The sequence below is a fragment of the Otolemur garnettii genome, unplaced genomic scaffold (assembly GCF_000181295.1).
Source record: "Otolemur garnettii isolate 467f Iridium unplaced genomic scaffold, OtoGar3 scaffold00007, whole genome shotgun sequence".
NCBI classification, from domain to species: domain Eukaryota; kingdom Metazoa; phylum Chordata; class Mammalia; order Primates; family Galagidae; genus Otolemur; species Otolemur garnettii.
Window position 1 is genome coordinate 39,602,031 of NW_003852402.1, and position 21,557 is coordinate 39,623,587.

The 21,557-nt window shown below is 36.0% G+C and overlaps 1 protein-coding gene across 3 annotated transcripts in view; it reads right to left on the minus strand.

Moving 5' to 3' along the window:
* NAV3 (neuron navigator 3) overlaps positions 1–21,557 on the minus strand; it is a 345,805-nt gene that overhangs the window by 34,681 nt on the left and 289,567 nt on the right. The window contains exons 24-30 of one of the 3 annotated variants that reach the window (XM_003783396.1): positions 14,912–15,023; positions 7,981–8,102; positions 7,029–7,049; positions 6,182–6,354; positions 5,929–5,994; positions 4,210–4,363; positions 2,861–3,035 (exon numbers count right to left, since the gene is read on the minus strand). In XM_003783396.1, the coding sequence (XP_003783444.1) occupies positions 2,861–3,035; positions 4,210–4,363; positions 5,929–5,994; positions 6,182–6,354; positions 7,029–7,049; positions 7,981–8,102; positions 14,912–15,023 (823 nt within the window). The remainder of the gene's footprint in view (positions 1–2,860; positions 3,036–4,209; positions 4,364–5,928; positions 5,995–6,181; positions 6,355–7,028; positions 7,050–7,980; positions 8,103–14,911; positions 15,024–21,557) is intronic. The other 2 variants (XM_003783395.1, XM_012814175.1) reach the window with 2 other exon arrangements.

Genomic DNA, 21,557 nt, shown 5'->3' on the forward strand with positions numbered 1-21,557 from the left:
CTCGTAGTGGACGGCATGGGGTTTATTCTGACTGCCGACCCACATATCTGCTCAAGTTTTCCTAGGAACACGCTGTTCATTCCATGTTGTACTCTTAAGATCTATGTTTAAAATATGAAATTTCTCCTGATGATATTAGTATAAATATGAACAATGAGTAACTGTCACTCTTGACTTTTGTTGCTAATTAAAGCAAAATTATATAATAATGAAAACATCACATGCACTCTATAAATATATACAACTGTGATGTACCTGTAATAATTAAAAATAGAAAGGCACTGGATTCATGCAGACCTAGGTTCAAGTATTAGTTCTGCTACTTACTGGTTGCATGATCTTGAGCAAATGATTATAGTCACTTAAGCCTTGGTTTCCTTATCTCTAAAATTGGGTTTAAACAGCTCCAACTTTATAGGATTGTTGAGAACCTAAGAGATAATGCTTTTAAAGCACAGCATCCTCTGTGTTTAGTCAGTTCTGCTGTTCTAACCACTAGCTTTTTCCTGTATGTTTACTGGGATTATTTCTGTTGATAGTGGGAGGATCAGATCATGACTAATTCTAGGTCCCTCCTGCTCACAGTGTGTTGGCAGGATAATCACCAGAAGAAACAACTTCAGGGACAAGCAACAAGTCTGAGGTGAGCATCCTCCGTGGGTCTGTTATGGCCTCTGACCACACGTGCAAGGGAGAATAAAAAGATCTGCCCCTCTGTTGCAATCAAGTGAAATTTTGGAAAGAAACCAAGGTTTCTCAAACTATGTTTACTGTGTTCATGGAACCATGTAGTTAATATTTTAGAAACTGAACATTTGTCAACTGTTCTTTCTCCTGATCCCTTTTTTCTTTTTAATTAAAACTGTTAAAAATCCCCTGCATGAAAGCACTTTTGATTTCTAACTTTTGAACCCACTAAGAAAAGTGAAGGTAGTGAAAACAATAGTCTAGTCTCATGATTTCATAAGTACCACTATTGAAAAATAAGAAAATAAATTGCAAGTAAAAATAATTATGAAATAGGTAATTAAAAAGGGTATTTAAAAAAAATCTCTAAAATTGGCCTCCTACCAAAGATCTTGTCCCACATTTTCAATCACGGTCATCAGTGTGTTAAATCCGATAAACACAGAAAATGTAAATTTGATTTCTTTCATTTTTATTTTTTATGAGTTCTAACCCAGACATTAATTTTAGTTTTATTTTTATATGTTTGACCTCTCTAAGCTTCCTACAGTGCTAACTTGGCCTCTTTTAAACCTTATCTTATTTCCATAAAGTACAACAAAATGAAAATCCTGACGTTTATTTGTCCTGTAAGGGACCAGCCCTTGTATTTCCCTAGGAGGTGAGCCTGGGGACACAGGAAACCTTCAGATAGATGTGACCCCAGTTCACTGGTCTGGCAGGGTCACCAACAAGCCAAGAAAAAGATATTGCTCAAGACATAAGCTCTCAGATTCTATACATTTAATTTTTTTCTTTTTTAAGAATCCTTCGAAGAGTATGGATAATAGTAGTTTATGTACAATTCACACATTCAAGTTACTATTTATTTTCACATTCTTATTTTATCCAATGATCTATTGGTTCATTGAATCTATCCATTCTGAAATCTGTTTTTTCTGGACTATAAATATGAGTTTTACTCAATACTTAAATTTATTTCCTACCTCTGTACCTCGCCAAATGTTTACAAATGTTGTTTTTTTGAATTACAGAGAGTTCCCACTTGTCTTTTAGATATACAGGGTGGCCATAAGTTTTGTGTGCAATTTTAAATGGTGTGCAATGTAAGACTGCACACGTACTGTATGGCCATGTTTGTTATAAGATGAAGGCTAGTATATGTTGGGGCCATTTAGGAAGGGCAGCTATAGTAGCTTTTTTAAAATTTTGACTTTTCAGAAATAAGAGATGTGATTCATTGGAAATATAATCAATATCGCCATGCTTTATCCCCTATATTTTAATGTAATTTAAGGAAAGCAGTGAGGTGTCTCAGTTCTACAATGGAATCTAATGGTACCCAGGAAAACATTATTGGTTTCCAAGCGTCATCTGGTGGCTCTATTTTGCAATTACCACAGATTCTCACGCAAATGTTCCCTAACCTAATTCTGTACCCTTAAAATAATTCAATGCCACAGGAGCACTTATACTCTGTAATTGAATGTTTCATCAGATATTAAGATGATACAATATCACACAGGTCTAGTCAAAGCTGTACCCTTGTTCCATTATTAGTGCTGTCGAACACATTAACAGAATTCGGCATGTTCTTTTTTTTGGGGGGGGGGCTGAGTTGAAACCCACCGGCCTCAGTGTATGTGGCTGGCACCATAACCACTGTGCTACAGGCACTGAGCCAGCATGTTTTTTTTTTGTTTGTTGAAAATGTAATAGAGCTGGAGACTGGGGGGTAAGAAGCATTATGCTCTGTCCAGGCAACATCACGTAGGCTCATGGAGTCCTATTTACACATAGGTCCCAATAAACTCAGAAGTGGTTTCTGCACTTAAAATTGCATGGGGTTATTTTACATCCACAAGTATTAATTATCACGGAGAATATTAATTCTTCATCTTCATAGTAGGACTTCATGGAAAGTACTTCCCAAGCATAAGTAATTTTTTTTTAAATATTAGGAAAATAATCTAAGATTTGCCTTTTCACAGAGAATGTGCTTTGAAAACTATAACTAAGTAGAATTAATTCATAGGATAAAAATAGGACTATTTCTGAGAATGAGAAGTTAACATTTTTAAGATGGTGCAAGTTTCCCCAAATTCCAAGCTTCTCTCTGCCCTGTTAGGGCCCAGCCATGCTGTGATTTAGGCGGGCATGTGCCATCCATTACCTGAGGTGACAGCCTCTGTGATGTTCAGGTTGTTTAGGGAAAGTCCTAATGACTGCCGTGAAGATGAGGAGGAGGCGGTGCTGGAGGATTCAGAAGGGGGCCGAGCCGGTTTAGCCGTGTTCCCAGTTTCTGCCTTCAACCGGTCATTTTCAGCTTTCAGTATTTCAATTTCATTCTGTTATGAAGACATAAAACATGAAAATAAAATGAGCTAGTTTCACTGAGAAAATGGCACCACGTCTTTTCATCAGAGTTAATTATTTATTTGTTAAATAAAACATATGCTGATATGTTAAACAAGTAAATTATGAAACTGGATCTCCTTCCAAAAAAGCAAAATTACCCTTTTTTCCATCTCCCACACACACATGCCGAGATTCACAAATATAGGCACACTAACCGATAACAATTTTATAATTACTTTTTGAAGATATTATATTTTTGAGAAGTTTTCCAATATTTCATCTCATTTGAATTAAGAGTAATATAATTAATTGTTTCATGATACTTCTCATTTTAAAAGGGATGTTAACATTTCGCAGGCAAATAACATTTGTAATGCTATTGCGAATTCACCGAGAGTTGAAAACAGAGCATAACAAAAATAATATAAATAAGGTGATTTAAAAATACTTGAATTCTGGCTGATATCTGCAAAGTTTTTGTTCCTTCAAAATGGGGCACTAAGCTCATAAAAAACAGAAGTAATTTGATGGAAATATACAGTAGCAGAAGAATCTGCTCAGCAATAAGCTTTTCTTATTTCAGGCATCTGTGGTACCAAGTGATTGTTGGTTTGCAATAATGAAATGAAAACTTAGTCTGGGTACAGTCTGGTTCTGAATTTAGCCCGTATATTTCCAAAAATTACAAAAGCTTTACTTTTCCAGATGGCATTCTAAAGCACTTTTATTTCCCTATTCAGAAAGCTTGTGTTGAATTTCTACAATTTCCTCATTACTTTTTTCAATAGAAAACAGGTGAAGGTATTTGAAAGGCAGTGTTCAAAAGAATGGGCAAAAAGCCAACATAAAGGTCAATCATGAAAAAGTGAAAATGAATCGTACTAGTTTCTAAAAACACCGTCCCCACCTGCACCTAATCACTAGGCCAGGTGACTTGAATGATTGCTGCGTACACCTGGCTGGATGGCACTCCACTTCCAAATCTAGTTTTGAAAAAACTCTCCATTCAGCATTAAGAAATGAGCTGCAAAGACTGAATACAAAGAGTCTACCTGCACGTTGTGTTTAGTTTAAAAGTGGAATTTGTTCTAGAACCTCAAGAGAAGAGATTATACAGCATTTCTGCGTCTCCATTTTGTTCCTTCAAAGTGCTTCAGTACCGACCTGCATCCGGTTCATGGCTTCCCGGATCTGATCAAGATGGTGAGCAGAGCTGAGGGCCTCCAGCCGAATATCCGTTAATTTTAATTCTTTTTCTCTGAGCTCGCTCTTCAGCTGCAGAATTATCTCTGCCTCAGCCTCTGTGCATTCGCAGATCCTGAAGAAGGAAACCAACACGAAATCAGTGGTCTGGAGAAGGCAGGGGATTAGAGAAAGCACTGCCTCTTTTAAAGGCTGAACTGCAATACTATCCAGCCAGTACAGAAAGATTTGTGGCTAGCAAAACCCAGAGAAAAGTTAGAAAGAATTTTACAAACGGTAATTCATTCACAGGTTCAAAATGGAAAATAGCTGTCTTTTTCTTTTAATCTTTTCTATGTTCTGAAGTTTACCATCTGCTATTTCTGAATATAAACTAATCCTAAAAATTTCCTTGTTACTGATATTTGCAGGGCAGAAAATTTCTAGTATGACTACATTTCATTCCAACATTTTTCAAGGGATTTAAATCTCCATTTGCAATATGTGAATACTCTCTTTTTTAAAAAGTAAAGTTATTAATCCTTAAATTGTTTTCTTTTGAAAACTGTGCAAAAAAAAATTACCTTATTGCCACAACACAGTCTTCAAGTTATCATGAAAATCCAACATAAATATTGTAGAAAATAAATTTGAGAGATTAGTTTTGAACGTTTAAGTCTTGGGTGAGTGCTGTTGAATCTTCCTGGCCCGCTCAGCTGATTTAGCAGATCACAGCTAATCAAGCTAAATTGTAAGTTTAGCCCATACAAGCAGGCTAGGTGGGGGCTGGTGGAAGGTTACTTATATTATACCCTTGTTGTTTTTTGGACAACTTTGTAGGAAATCCATCAGAAGGATGTGTGTGTTATTAATTAATATATTTCCTTTTTAAAATTTGAGGACCAGGTTGCTGGGAACAAAATGACAGTGGTTACGTTCTTCCTTTCTACACAGTGATGAGATTGTGTAGTGACAGCTTGGTGGCTCTGTTCTGTATGAGAAATGTCATTCATGATCATGGGCATTCCAGGAAACCTGATTTAAATAGATATAAAACAAAGAGCATCATCTCATCCACATTCCCAATGTGTTCTTTTTTGTACAGTAGTCCTCTCTTAGCCACAGTTTTGGTTTCTGGGGCTTCAGTTCCCTGCAGTAAACCATGGTCTGAAAATAGGACAGTATGTTGAGGGAGGCCACCTTCACGTTACTTTATCACAGAATATTGTTATAATTGTCCTATTTTATTATTACTGTGGACCACCTTCATGTAACTTTATCACAGAATATTAAAATAATTGTCCTGTTTTCTTATTACTGTTGTTACTAGCCTCCTCTGCCTAATTTATAAACTAAACCTGATCATAGGTATGTATAGAAAAAATAACATATCGAAGGCTCAGGATTAGCTGCAGTTTCAGGCGTCCACTGGGGTTCTTGGACAATACGTCCCGTGGATAAAGGGGGACTACTGTACTATCAAAACGTGGATTATTACAAAAGTGCTATGTTAGGTTAATAGACTAAAAGATAGGTTTCAGGCTGCCTTGGGGAAAACCTAAATTTAGTTGAAAAGCAGAAAGAAAGAGGAGGTATTTACGACTGAAGTTCACGTGAGTGGTTTTAGAGAAAGCTAACGCAAACATTCCTGCGGTTAAAACCCGAATCTTTGCAATCTGCATGCACCACACTCCATTTTACCGGGATCTGTGCCTGTAGATCACAGGGCCATTTTGCCGTTTCTTTGGTGGCCAGACAAGGGGTGACCTGCACGTACGCACAGTTAGACAGATACACGGAGAGATGCAAGTGAAAAGAAGTGAGAAGAATGACTTTAAAAAATGGAGACTGAGATCAAGGCACACGCGAGTTTTGAATCTCTGAAAAATGAGAGAGGAATCCTATGTTCTGAAAATAACTGTGCAGATCCGCAGCTGCGGTGGGGGAAACTCACGCTGAGGCAGACTGCGAGGGCTTCATGGACGCCGAGCCACAGTCCCCAGCACTGTGCGGCAGCTTGGGGGACGCCGGAAGGGATGAGTCCGTGAGCTCTTCAATGTCAGAGTGTGAGGAAGGAGGCTTGGTGGACTTTTTCTTCCCAAAGGCTTGTTTGAAAGAGCTTCTTAGCTGCAAGGAGGACAGAGATTACCCTTCTTGTCTATTTGCACTCGGAGAGCATTTGCTTTGGGGCGTTAGTTTGCAGATGCCATCCTAGCCACTGCCTGAGGTCAGTATGTATAAGCAGAGTATTATCAGTTGCAGCACAGTATATCTTAAAAAATGATACTGTGTTTGGGTTTCCATTTTATTCTTATATTAATCCAGCACAGCGCAAACATGGAAGGATTTTAAATAGTGCAAGGTCAAGGGCATGGCTGTCAGAGCACTCATTTAAAACTAAGTACCTTGAAGGGATCTCCATTCCCAATGCTTCTCTCTTCAAGGCAATTTGTTTTAAATGGCCACTTTAGCGCTACAATCAAGTCATGTCCTGCTGACAGTACAAACTTAAAAAGCAAAATGAAATCAAATTCACCTAACACTTCATTAATTGTGATTTTCTATTCAAATTTTCAATTCCCAGACTATTCACAACCAGAATTGGTATCCCCTACAGCTCTATTCAGAACATGGTTTTACTTCTTTTGAAAATTTGAGACTAAAATGAAAAGACACAAAGAAAAGACATACAAGGTAATCTGTTTTTAAAAGGTATAAAAGCCTACTGCCAAAATGAATAGCATTCATGCCAAGGTAGGGTTTTTATAGATGCATGCCAAATTGTCCATGTTGATATTCACCTCACTTCCTCTAGAGTTCACCTTGCAGAAACATGAAAGAGTGTGGAATTACAAATCAAGGGAATGAAGGCTGATCAGTATTTTAAAATATTACCTGCATAAACATTTTTTTAAAACAAAAAAGATATTTCTTTCATTATTTATAGAAGGTACTCCAGTAAAATCCTCTGTTAAGTACATTCTGGGTTTCATAAAGAGTTGTGTTTATTCAAAATCTACCTTTGTTTCACGATATTAAAAGAAATCCTTTACATGGTTGTTGATAAACTTGCTGCAGTGATAGCACTTTCCCCTTAGCTTTTAAGCAACTGCTTTATATTAACATAAATTATATCTGTAGTGATTGTGGCAAAATCCTGTTACAACAGGCTTGTATATTTCTTCTGCATTCTCTTGGGAAAAAAATCAGGCAGGCACTAATGTGGCTGATTTCTCGCGGGGTGAAACTTTGGTCAAACAGAAGGCCCCACAGACTGCAGAGGGGGGAGATTTCCAAGTCCCTTCTTTCCCTTTCTGAACTCCAATCCTTCTTTTCCTTTTCTTGGAATATCACCACCAACACTCCTTCACCACATCATCATCATCATCATATTTTTTTCTTTTCTCTATCTCCCAATAAGCTCCTGGTCTAGCCATTCCATAATAGACATTAGCTTATTTGTCTTTATGGAGTTGGTATTATCTGTTCTTACAGATGAGAAAACTCTTCTGTAAGGTGAAGTAATCTGCCCAAGATCCAGTGCAGACTGAAACCCAAGTCTCGTCTAAATGCACAAGTGTATTCTCTCCACACCACGCTATGCCAATCTTGGTAATGAGTGCAGTATTCTAGGCACTAGGCACTCGAAGGAGACTCTTTGTAAACTGCTCTAGGTCTCTAACCTCCAAAGGAAATAATCTAACCTACGGTGCGTTAATAAGCTTCTGAATGAGAGGAATGACGATGGCTTACCCAGTTCTTCTTTTTCTTTTTCTTGGAGTCAGCATCATTACCACTGCCGATGCTGGAATGGCTTGTGGCACTGTTGATACTGGAAACGCTTTCAGAGGAATGCTGTCTTCTGATGCGCAGATCTAGAACAGAGATAGTCACGTTTGTTCACAGAGTTTCAATCTGAACGGATACGTCTTTTAGGCGTTCTGAAAGCAAGTTCTCTAACTAAAGTTAACATGGGTTTGTACAGATTATTTCAACCTAGTTTTGGCTTTGTAAGATTGATACATTACAATCCTAGGTGTTGTAATTAACTGTGCTATCTACATTAAGACTTAATGGGAATCTCATTTAAGTCTGCAGTCCTGCTAGTTTAATGAATTCTGAGTTTTGTCCAAAAATAAAATGCTTGCTTGCTAGTGATTTCTACTGAACACCTGGATTAAACAGCTCTCCCAAAATGATTTATTCCACATGATTAGCTCCACTGAGAAAATGGAAACTCATAATACGGTGAAAACGTATTGTTTTTTAATATTACTTATGCTTTGAATAAAATTACCAAAGCCAAATGCATTAACTTTCCATTTCATAGAATTTTACTGTGTTAGAGCCAAATCAAACTTTGAAAGTCATGTAAGCTCATCATCTCACAGATGAGGAAACTGGTGGAAAGGAGCTGAATAACTTACACAAGGGCAAACAGATAAAGAAGGGAAGACCTCAAAAGAGAGTCTAGGTAGACTGAGTTTTTGAGTTAAACAAAAGAGCACATTTCAGACGGTGCAATGATGCTATCCTACCCCTAGTCCCTGTCCATGACATAGAATAGTAAAAGTGATAACAAGTAATGATAAAGTTTGCTTTTACTATAGGCTTAATGTACCTAGAGTATCTAAGTTTAATCTTTAAGCAAACAACTGAATTTATTTCCTCGAAGTAATTTGCACATGGTCATTTAGCTAAAAAATAATACAGTCAACCTTAAACCTAGACAATTTCAATATTTATTGTGCCACCTGCCATGTAACATGGTCTAGCTGTGCTTCTCAAGAGCATATAGTGCTTCTCTAGGGACATAAATGCTTTGAAGACAACAGCATTTGATATTTAATCCACTCATTCCATGTACGATTTATTGAAATTGAAATTAAAACTAAAATTGAAGTTGTATATCCTTACAGTGAAGGGATATTAAGTGTTAGTGTGACACTGAATTTATGAGTATACACAAAGTCAAATTTGCCTTTAGACCAGTTCTATCAATATATGTAACTGACATCAAAACAGGTTAACCAAACAAAAAATCTCAATGGAACTTGCAAGGTGCCAAAACCTCTTATAAAAATGTTTGTGGTTTATAAAGTTTTCATATAGACAGCAGTATAAAATCAAGCCTTTCACTTCACTGATTTATTGAATATTAAAATTGACCACCGGTTACCTTCAAAACATATGAGTTTATGTTTGAGTATATAATAAATATATATAAATAAATGCATATGTTTATATAACTTCATGTTCATATAAATATATGTCAATAAGTGCCTTAACTTTTTTATCAAAGTAATCATTTCAACCAAAAATTATATAGAAGGAAAAAATATAGAGTTATTTTTCAGTATCTCTAGAGTTTGGTCTCTTAAAATTATTTAAAAAATAATAACGGAAATATTTAATGTTTATTGCATGGCAAAACCATTGCCAATCCCAAAACCTAAGTCAAAGCATATGTGGGCAGTTTTAATTCAACAATAAAGCAATATCATATCCCTTCATCAACTACAGTAGAAGTCATGTGAATAAACAATGAAAGACCAAGTGCTGGCAATCGTGTTTTAAATTTCTACTGCTAGTTGCTATTAGCCTTTTTGAACAAGATGTAGCATTTGCAAGCTTTTTCCTGATAAATAACTTTTATAAACAGAGCAAAATCATAAAGTATTAAAGTATTCCAGAAATTTTATTATATTCAGAATTAATAAATTATATTTGATTTACTTGATTAACCAAATTTTTACAAAGATCAGTAGATTATTATAATCACAGGTCAAAGTAGCCTGAGGAGGTATTACTTACCTTCAACTATGACTGCATTTATCAATAAAAGTTATCAAAGGCATAATTTCAATAATATCATGGAATGAAAGGAATGCATTTAAATTTTTCTATCAATTCCTTTTTAGTGCTTGTGAGTATTTAATCCATTACATGAGGCATCACAGAACTCAGTAAAGATGATTAACCAAATGCGTATCAGCAATCTGACTGAATGGAGAAGCCTATCTCAAAGTGAAAATTTCAGTTACGTGTTTGTTCACTCCTTTCTTTTCCACTTCCCACCCTCTGCAACTACTACCACAGTTCAAGCTACCAAGATCAGCTCTACAAGGAGAAGACCTATGAAACTTCTCACCACCATTCTATAAACATTCTAAAAAAAAGTTTTTCAAGAAAATCTTCACCCTCACTTCTTTACTTTAGTCTACTCAATCAATTATTACTTTAATGAGAATAGAAAAAAAATGTCTTAAATATGGCTCCAAATTCCACAGCGACCTCATCTGTCCTTATCTCTCCAACCTCGTTGTACTTATCACATCTTTGCTAATTATCTTTCCTATAAGAGTTCTATAACAGTGCTAATCTGTTTCCTGTCTGAAGGACTTCTTGGAATGCCTCTCCTTCCACATTTATGACTTGATCATTTTTCCATAGACAGCCCCTTAAATATTGGTATTTTGGAAAATTATGGCGATGCAACCTCTAGTATGTTCTCTGGCACTTTTGCTCTCTCCAGGACCTGTTACTGTCCATGTGAGAGCTCATAATTATTTCACATGCATGCCTAGCTCTAATCATTTCTTTTTTGTCTTCCCATTAGACTAAATGTCTGATGGAGAAAAGGACCAAGTCAATTTTGTTTACCATCAAGAACCTTGTACAGAGAATGGCATGAAGGAGGCAATGAATATGTAGTTGCTGAGTAAAGTGATTCCAATGATTTATTCAACTTAATTATGTTTGTTGGTGATTCCTAAAAAATATACACATGTTATTCAACTGTACTTGATATATCTGAAGAAAAAACTGTACCATATTTATGCAGAAGTAGTAAATTAAAAAGCACAAGTGCATTTTTAGAAATAAAAGTAAAATATCCCATTACCTTCAACTTTCAGCCTTATAAAAATTATGTTTCTCATAATTGTTATATAATGTGTGTGTGTGTGTGTGTGTGTGTGTGTGGTCTTTCATTGCAGTGAATTTTGAGTCCCTTCAGTACAGGGTCATCTTATCTTTGTATTTTAAAGTCAAAAGAGTGCCTAATACTTAATAGCAGGTGATTAAATATGTCTGTAAACAAATAAATACATTTATTGTATTATAAACCATAACTGTCAGCTGTTGTTAATAAACATGTAACATAAATTTACAGAAAATAGAAAGGTACTTTAATAAATTTATGTGTGATATTTCCATGGTCTGACCTGTCTATAAAAGTATGGCCTCATTCCAAATATATCTTTTAAGATACATTAAAAATTAACATGACATAAATATTTTACCAGTCTGTCACATTGAATTTCTGTATGATTTTTTTCAAAATACAAATTTACTGATCATTCAATTTCCTTAATAACCCATTGAAAGATACATAATTAGTCTGGCTACTTTCTGCATGTCAATAGTCAATGTAATAAGAATCATTTTGTGTTCACTGAACTAATACTGAGTGTTACTATTGCAGACATACAATCTAACTATCCTGTATATATTATATCTATGTTCAACCCTTTATAACTACTTGTTCCTGATTGTTTTAAAAGCTAGAAAATTATTTTTAACATTTCTTGATAAATGTAATTGTTGACTTTATTTTGTTCATCTCTGGCACCACCCTCCCCACATTTATAAGCAAAGGAATCCCTAGTTTTCAATTCTAGCAGCTATTCAGCTACCTGTTGCCTAAGATAAAAGGAATCCTTTCAGAAAGTTTCACTTCAGTGACTTGTGCTGTGCTAAAGTAAAGATTAAGCCTCTTTAAATCCCTTCGGGACCTATTTACATCATGAAGATTTGGAACGTAAGAGGCTTTATTATAGCTCTAAGATAAGCTTTAAAGATGCAGGAATTTTCCACGCAGCCCATAAATCAACACCCCCACATGGAAAGTTGCTAAACTCTTCACAGAAGTAGCCCCTAGAAAGCTAGTTTGTCTTTTAAGTATAACTCACTTTATATAATTCTTTCCCTAAAATTCAAGTACATTTAAAAAAGAATACTATTCTTGTCCATAAAATTCAAATAAGCTCCTTTTGTATGCAATGCATCATTATGGGAAAGAAACACATCTTTCTATGTGAATCGGGGAGGACATATATTAAATCAAGGCATCAAAGTGGGTTGTGAATTTTAATAAGGAAAGTACAGCTATTTCCAGAAACATGCCACAGGGAACTTCACCCAGTTTAGGAGTCAAGGAGGCCTATCGAGGCTAACTCCTGCAGTGTCTCAGAAGTCTGCCTGCTGAAAAGAGTAGAAGGTAGCAAGTGGAATCCATAGAATGTACAGAGGACTTAAGAAGAATTAGGAGAAATTCAGGATAGTTGAAATACAGAATATACAATGCAGGAAAAGGCCAAGAGATAAGGTGTAGCACACCATTTGGCACAAAATTGGCAATTTAATACTTTCTGACTGAATGAAACTGTGAAAAGAGATTTTGCCATATCAAGAAGTCTTCATTTCATCCTACAGGCAGGGGAATACCGGTAGATAATATGTTTTTAGGTGAGTGCTCTGGCTTCAGAGTGAAGAATGGTATAAAACTGAAGTAAGATTAAGAACAGGAAGTCTATTTAGGGGTCTGTGGTCAAAGTTCATGGACGAGATGATGGATGGTGACAGCAGGAGCAAAGAAAGTGAACAGATCCAGGAGACACCGAAGGGGTGGGCTCAATAGAACTTGGTGAATTAGTCAGTCAGGAGAGGAGGAATCAGAGTCATATGGGAGAGCTTAGGTTATCAACAAATGGACACAAAGGGATAAAGTTTAAAAAGACACTCTACAAGAGCTTTCAGAAGAACAAAAGGAAAACTAAGAATGGGGGATGTCAGGAATGTTAGAAAAACATAAAAGTTTCAAGCAGGAGGGAATGGACATCAGTAGCATATGCTTTCCATGCCTGATACAGTAAGAATTTCAAATGTTTTATTGGATTTAGTATCATTCATACAAGTCACTATTGATCCTGGAGAGAACTGCTTTGGGGGAGGGATGGGAAGAAAAGCAATCGTCCAGTGGACTAAAGGGTGATTGGTGGCTGCAGATATTGAAAGATTCCATAAAATTGTACCCAGAATTTATCTAAAAATTAGAAGACAGACAACAGCAGATTTAGAAAAAGACTTTTAAGTTGGGAAAAACTTAAACACACTGAATGCATTGAAAAGAATCAAGACACGATTAAATAGAACCTATATAAAGAAAAAAGACAGTAGGGCATTCATGGTGAACATTGCTTCAGTGCTGAGCCGAGGGGAGCAGGGAGGAGAAGAGAGAAATATTTTCATTGTCTAGAATTGCCAAAGTATGGTCATAATAAAAAACAGAACAAGTTTGAGTCTGTTTATTATCTTAAATTATCTACAGCAGGGATGTCCAACCTTTTTTCCTCTGCTACAAATTAGAAGAATAAGAATTGTTTGGGGTCACACATTAACTACATAAACCTGACTGGCAAAAAAAAAAAGGTCCATGCATTCTTTTTTTTCAGACAGACTCTCAGTTTATTGTCCTTAGTACAGTGCTGTGGCATCATAGCTTATAGCAACCTCAAACTCTTGGGCTTAAGCGATTCTCTTATATCAGCCTCCTGTGTAGCTGGGATTACAGGCACCTGCAACAATGCCCAGCTAGTTTATAGAGACGGGGGTGGGGGGTCTTGCATCTCCTGAGGCTGGTCTAGAACCTGTGAGCTCAGGCAATCCACCTGCCTCGGCCTTCCAGAGTTGCTAGGATTATAGGCATGAGCCACCATGCCTGGCCAAAGGGCCATGTATTCTTTTCATAATATCTGACATGACAGATAAGATAAGCAAAAAACATCCTGACAATATCAGCATATGGCCCAAGGGCAGCAGGTTGGGCACCCAGGATCTACAGGAAGTATATCTTTCTATGCCCCCACCCAGGATAAGCTGTGCCCAGGGGTTACCACTTGCTGTGTCACTATGTTGACTAAGTACCTTTTTTACTGTCTTCACCCAGGAGAAGTTGCCTGCAATGCTCATTACTTGCTATACCACCATACCGATTATTTATTAAAATTTCATTTTTAGTAACTGATTATTTTTATACACAAATCTGGCCAGGCATGGTGGCTCATACCAGTAATCCTAGCACTCTGGGAGACCCAGACAGGTGGATTGCCTGAGCTCACCAACCTGAGCCAGAGCAAGACCTCATCTCTAAAACCTCTAAAAATAAGCCAGGCATTGTGGTAGGCGCCTATTGTCGCAGCTACTTGGGAGGCTGAGGCAAGAGAATCACTTGAGCCCAAGAGTTTGAGGTTGCTATGAGCTTTCACTCTGTAGCACTCTACAAATGGCAGCAAAATGAGACTCTGTTTTCAAAAAAAAAAATCTGAATTATCATATTCATTACCATTTTTTTTGCTTAAAGCTAAAATTGAATATGCAATCACTGCACGCTCATCTTCACTAAATTGAGTGTGAAGAAGTGTGTATACAACTACAGAAGCAAATTCCTTAAGAACCACTCACACATGATTTGATAATGAAAACCAGTGTTCTTGAATTGACATTAATACCATCTTACTCATTCCAAAAGGCAGTGTCACTGAGTAAATGCAGCTTACTCTAATTAATAAATAAAATAGATGCCTATTATATTGGGTGAAGACTGGAGATGTTCTAAATATACCTTTGGGAGGGTGATCTGGGCCATTCAGTGCTCCCTGAATAGCTGCCTGGGCGGCGGAGTTCTGGGCCTTCAGCATTTCAATGGTCTCTCTTAGTTCTATAAGTTCAGACTCCTGTGGAATAAAAAAGTTGGGAAGTTTTAATACCTAGAGAGAAAAATAACACGGACTTGTTTATGGTGGCTATCAGGTAAGTTTGATTTTTTTGTAGCACTGTTTCTGGGAAGATCTGGATGCTTGGTTAACCTTGTTCAGTTGTACAAAGTTTTTCTTAGTTAGAGAGAAATTTTTTCCTTTGGTTTTTGTCTTATAAATGTTATCTGAATAGTGTTCATTCCTTTCCAAGGGTGGCATCCAGAGCTGGCCAGTACCAAATAAAGCATCATTCAGTTTATAGAACACACTGCATAACATGCCCCATGGTCATACTAGATGTTCAGGGATCAGCATTGCTGTCACACTGTGCTCCTTGTCAGCTGGAACCCTGGATTTTTTGTCAAGTAATTTTAGATTTTGTATTTTGTACATTAATGATTGATTCTTTGTATTCGAGTGTAAAACCTGGAGCTTACCTCTAATTCACTTTTATTAACTGTTATTTTATTAAATTCTGTGGGCTTATCAAGATTATCTTAGATTCTGATACTTTTCATTTATTAAAATTGCCGATCTAGAGATCTGGTTTCCCCAGGCCAAAGTGATACAGGAATAAAAAAATATGAGCAGAAATATATGTAATGAATAATCCTTAAATAATAGTTAAATTGCCCAGAAAAACAGCTTACAAATCAAACTTTTATAAAACATATATTTTCTAATTTAATTTAGAGTAATTCTAAGATAAATAATAATACAATAAAAATAATTGTATAAATTCAGTATTTCATAGCTATTTGTTAAGTGAATTTTTTTAAACAAAAATGACTTATGAAGATGATAGGTAACCAAAAAAAAAAAAAAAGAGAGAGAGAGAGAAATAAAGAAAAGAACTTAAGGTGATTTCAGCATAGATCATATTTCCATAAGACGCTTGGTAACAAGGAATCTCCTTCTTGGTTCTGTAACACAATCCTAAAAACTAGATTTTTTGTCAGCCTCTTAGAGAAAGAATTCCTTGGTAATGTGCTTATCATTCATCATTTTCTGTAGTATCTTGTGCAGAAAGCTAAAAAATTAGGCTTGGGTTCTTTATTTTATCTTAAAATTGTTCATTTTCACTCAAGTCTCCTAAAATATATTTTAAAAAGGGCAAACTTCACCAAAAACTACCTTTGCAGAACATGGCTTTATGGGAATATTCAGTGACTATTTATAACAAGATATAGAATGCCAACTGAAATGCTATCAAGTTTGGAATAGATACCTGGAACCTCATGGATCTCTTTTCACTGGCTTATCTGGCATAGTCCTGATAGCGAGCAATTAGATTTAAAACAAACAAATAAAGCTTCTTATTGCCTTTTAATAGTTACAAAGAATCTCATAATGAAATATCAATAGCAACCTCTTAGATTTATAGGTCAGTCTTCAAATACTATAATTCACACACATTCATTTATAAGAAAAATATATGCACCAATTCTCCAATGTCATCATGTAAAAAAGTCTGACTCAATTCATCATCATATCTCAGTCTCGCCAACATTTTTTCTTTAATTTCGGATTGATTAACAGGAGGGTCCAGATGATTAGGTTAGTTGTTGCATTTGTTAGGTCAAGTTCAAGTTGTAGTTGAGCCCTTCACCAGGGGCTGTCCTGTACACCCTTACATTATATTTTATCCACTGCCCACCTAGCAATAGATATATTTACCAAAATTTGATCTATTTTCTATTTAAAATCCCCCAGGAGATAAAATATTTTCCAGACATTCATTCTGCTTTTATGAGAAATTGATTCCAAAAGGATACATATGCTGCTTACTACTAGACTTACATAATTGAAATATTAATTCTAGGATATAAACGCTAGGATGCACATTAAATTAAGATCATATTTTCAACTTGAATTTAAAATAAAATGCTTGTACTATGGATTAAAAATCTGCTAAAACATTTGGCTTAGCTTTAAAGAAGAAAATGGAAATGAGAAGCTCTCTCACAACTGTCTAAAAATCGAGCTTAATTTTGAGTTAGCTGATTTGTCAAACTCTCAACTTTTCTACAGAACTCTCTTCTAAAAACCATCTTTAAGAAGATTAAAGTGGAATGTTCGAAAAATGTTCTTTTTTCAGAATATTGTATTTAATGTGACATGGCGGAATGAACACTTACTACACGCATTTTGGAAACAAAGAGTTACCAACAGGTTAATTGTTGCTCCGGGTGGCATAATAAACCCAAAGGAAGAATAACCAGGTAAGAAATATATTTATAACTCTGGAAAGTAACATCTATGAAAAAACGAGTTCAGCCAAATTCACATTAGTAGCTCTTTAGGAAAACAGATTTCTAAGTATTATCAAATAGCTATAAAATATTCTAGAGTTGTTAATTTAAAAATACCTATAATCTGCATTGATTGACATAAGCAGTTCAAACCTGCAGTAGCTATCTTTCCATATTTGCAAAAAGTCCTTCCTTCTCTTTTATTTCAGGTAATAAGATCTGCTCTCATCTCCTCACCCTAAGCCTTTCCATGTAATTTTTCCCTCTGCTTTAAATATCTTTCCTCACCCACAAAGGCAATGGTGAAATATTTGCATACTTAGGAAATCTCTATTTTTCTGTTAGAAAAAAATAAAAAGGTGCCTTCCCTGTGCTGTCAAATCGTTGAATCACGTAGCTTATCTAATTGTTGTTCTATAATCTCAGTAAATATTAGAATGGTTTTGTTAAAATGTTCTGGTCCACGTCAAACAGATGCCTCTCCTTTCGAAATTCCAAATAATATAAAACTTTGCCTTTATTGCATATATATATATATTTTTTTTTACAAAAGGATGTTTAATCACCTAATGAGGTGTCATATAAAAATATCAAACCTTTATTATAACCAGAAGTCTCAGTATGGCTGAATCAGTAGAATCTAATTTGGATAGCAGGTTTTCTGTTCCAGATAAACAAAACCAGGTTTTCCTTGATCTCTTTCCCAATAGGATTACAGAGATGAAGATAAACCATTTTAAAATACAGGCTCCACTGAGTCATAGAAATTCTTTCTCAATACTTTATTTCCAGTCCCCGTTTTCCTTCCTCCTCCTTACACTTAGCTGCTCACATCGATTTCTAAGCCATAGTTTCGGAAGGTGTTTATAAGACATGGTAGCTGCAATGCACACAACTAAGATTTTCTTATTTTGTTCATAATGGGGCGTCTGGATCAGGAATATGATGAGAGATGAGTGTCAGAGATGGCTGACTACAAAATTATTTTGCAAATATGGAAAGATGCCTAGGGGCGGTTCACAGAGATTATGTCAATCAATACAGATTGTAGCTATCTTTTAATTACAAATGATGGAATATTTTATAGATAATCTGAAATATTTTCATATAATCTTTTTATTTTGAAGGTAACAAAAAGAAAATACTTAATCTTGAGAAGCTCTGTTAAGCCTGCAGGAAAAAAAAACCAAACAAACCCTGAAATGTGGACATGCCATTAAGATATGAATTTAAACTCTACTTTTTCAATTTAGCAGTTCCAGATTCCTACTCTTTTCATTAAATAACATGGAGAACATTGAGCTGGAATAATTCTGCAAACAGTTTAGAGAACAAAACGATCAGATTATGTTTTATTGATACTTAATATTTTTCAAAAGTGGTGAGTATTTTAAAACCCGAGAACCAAAGTATAATTTCACATCTCTCCAATAAACTAAAAATTCAGGGTAATGCTGCCCCCCACACCTGCAAACCAGAAGGCTCTAGTTTTCCATGGAAGTTTCAAGAAGCTGGAAAAGATGGTGTCAGCATCTCTTTTAACAGTTCTGTACATGCCTCTAAGTCTAGACAATTTATCATGGTCAGACTTGAAATGCTTTAAAATAAAATGATCAAATTTATGTCACAATACTTGCCTTGCCTGGTGTTCTTTCAACTTGATTTTCTAACTATAACTGACCTCTTTCCAAATTTCTCAGGAATATAGGCCCTGTTGAGAACCTAACAAGCTTGGCAACAAATATTATCAACCAACTTCACCTTGTAGGTAAGACTCTTAAATTCTTTTCACTACGTCTATCTTTTGCTGCCTTACCCTGACACTCGTTATTCTCACAACTAGCTATAGTTGCCTGGAACACGTCCCAGTCCCGACCCCACTCCTTTGTATTTGAAACCTTGCTAAGTTTCCTTCTGAAAGAACCTGGTCATCCCTATCGCATCTGGGTTCATGTGGATGAAAGTCACCAAATCCCAGCAATGTTAAGTGATTTGAAAATTATACATTCATATTATTCTATGCCCTAAAACTTTAATGGATGCGTTGTCTGACTCTAGCAATACACATATTTAGAAACACTTCTAATATTATGATATAACTATCATAATAGTGTATAAATTAGGAATAGTTAATGAAAAGACCCAATGCAACTTAATTTTTAACTCCTATATTACACATTTTCAAAGAATTTGTCTTTATGGTTTTTCATTATTGATGTTTAAATTCTTGTTCAGCTAGTTAACCAAAAAAAGTAGTTTTACAGAGATAAGAATGAGCAAATCCTAGCCTAGACTTTACAGTTAACATAAGAGTCAATATCTGGGCTTAGTCAATATCTAGACTTTACAGTTAACATAAGAGTCAATATCCCTCACACGAGATGTCCCTCTGTCCTGCTCTGTCCTTCAATCAAAACTAAACTATCTTAAAGTAATATATGTTCTGATTGCCCGGGTAGGATACTATCAGATAACCAATTTGAAAGTCTTCTGAATTTTAAATCCTTAAATATTTTTCAGTGAGCATAGCCTTAGTAAATTTGAACACAATGATTTAACAGTAGTTCCATAAAAATTTCACTTGTAAAAAATACAGATTTTGCAGAATCCCTGCCATCTTCATTCCTTTTGTAATTGGCACTCTATTACATGGAGAAATTAGCCCTGCACAGCAGTTGGAATGACTATTTTCTCAAAAACTTTTTTTTTTTTTTTTTTTGAGACAGTGCCTTGCTCCCTTGTCCCAGATAGAATGCAGTGGCCCCTTACAGCTCACTGCAATTTCATACTCCTGGGCTCAAGCGATCCTCCTGCCTCAGCTTCCTGAGTACCTGGGACCACAGGTGCACATCCCCATGCCTGCCTAATTTTTCTGCTTTTTGCAGAGATGTTGTCTTGCTCTTGCTCAGATTGGTCTCCAACTCCTGGCCACAAGCCATCTCCCCATTTGGCCTCAAGCCTCCCATAGTTCCCCCCACCACACCTGGCTTATGATCTCAATTCTAACAATGGTGACACATAGCTAGTACCAATCGAGATAGTGAGAAAAGAAATTATTTCATCACATATAATAGACGACTCAGGGTCTAGGTATTGATTCTTTCATGGAATTTTGTTGGACAGTACTGATGAAGGGACAAAGATCTGAAATTAGGGTAAAACTCTTGACCAAACTATGTCAATTCTGCAATCAATTGAGGCTTAGGTTACGTACAGGATAATACCTGCAGGGAATTCCACCCTCTAGCCAGCATAATGATGATTCTCTTAATTTTTACCTGTTTACAAATTTCACCATTCATTCACTATTACATAACATGCCATCTTCCAGAAGCTGTTGGCGGTGTTGTTAACGCATTGAAAAGTGCTGCCCGATTTTGATTAACCATCCTGTTAATCTGGTGTCCCAAACCTTTGAATGGCTCCTTGCTTTCAGAGATCAGATTCTTTAGAAGTCTCTTTCTAGCTTTGGTTTCCCATTTCCACACAAGCCCTATTTTACCTCAACATTGCCTGTAATTTTCCCCTTGCTGACCAAGCTCATGCATGCTGTTCCTAGCCCTGTGACACACCCCTGCACATCTTCCCTGAATTATCCTCTCAATCCTCCCCAGGTATCTTCCATGCCATCTCCACTCTACTCAGCATGAGGATGCAAGGGCCGTCTTTGAGAAGGCACATGACATTGTACTGTTATGTTTATAATGATGGATCATTTGCTGTCCTGTGAGTTATTCAGACATGTCTGTTCTTTCTTACCAGGTTATGAATGTACAATAGCTCACAGTTTTTGTGAGACAATTAGTGTTACTTGGCACCTGGAAATAGAAAATTGCAGAAAATGAATCCCTCCCTATTAAAGGAAGGGATTTCAGTCTATAAAAAAAACCCTAAAATTTCAATGTAGTTCCAGGCTATTAATGCCATGTGATTGTTGAAAATCACACCAGGAAGCCAGAATTCTAGACTTTGAGTCTCAGTTTATCTATTTCTTACATAATTAATCAAAAACATGCAGCCACCACGCCTTTGTTTCTTTGTGTCTCAGCTGCCCATTCAGCTTCCCAAATAGCCTCCTTCTCAATTTCACTGTATCAGGGGTGTTTATTGTTACCGGAAATCCTATATGTTTTAATTATACTTTTTATCATCATCTGTCACCTGCTAAAATATAAACCCATGATAAATATATACATACATACAAGGAATACAAACTTCATGAGGACTATTATATGTGTATATTTTTAGAGTTTATGTTCTA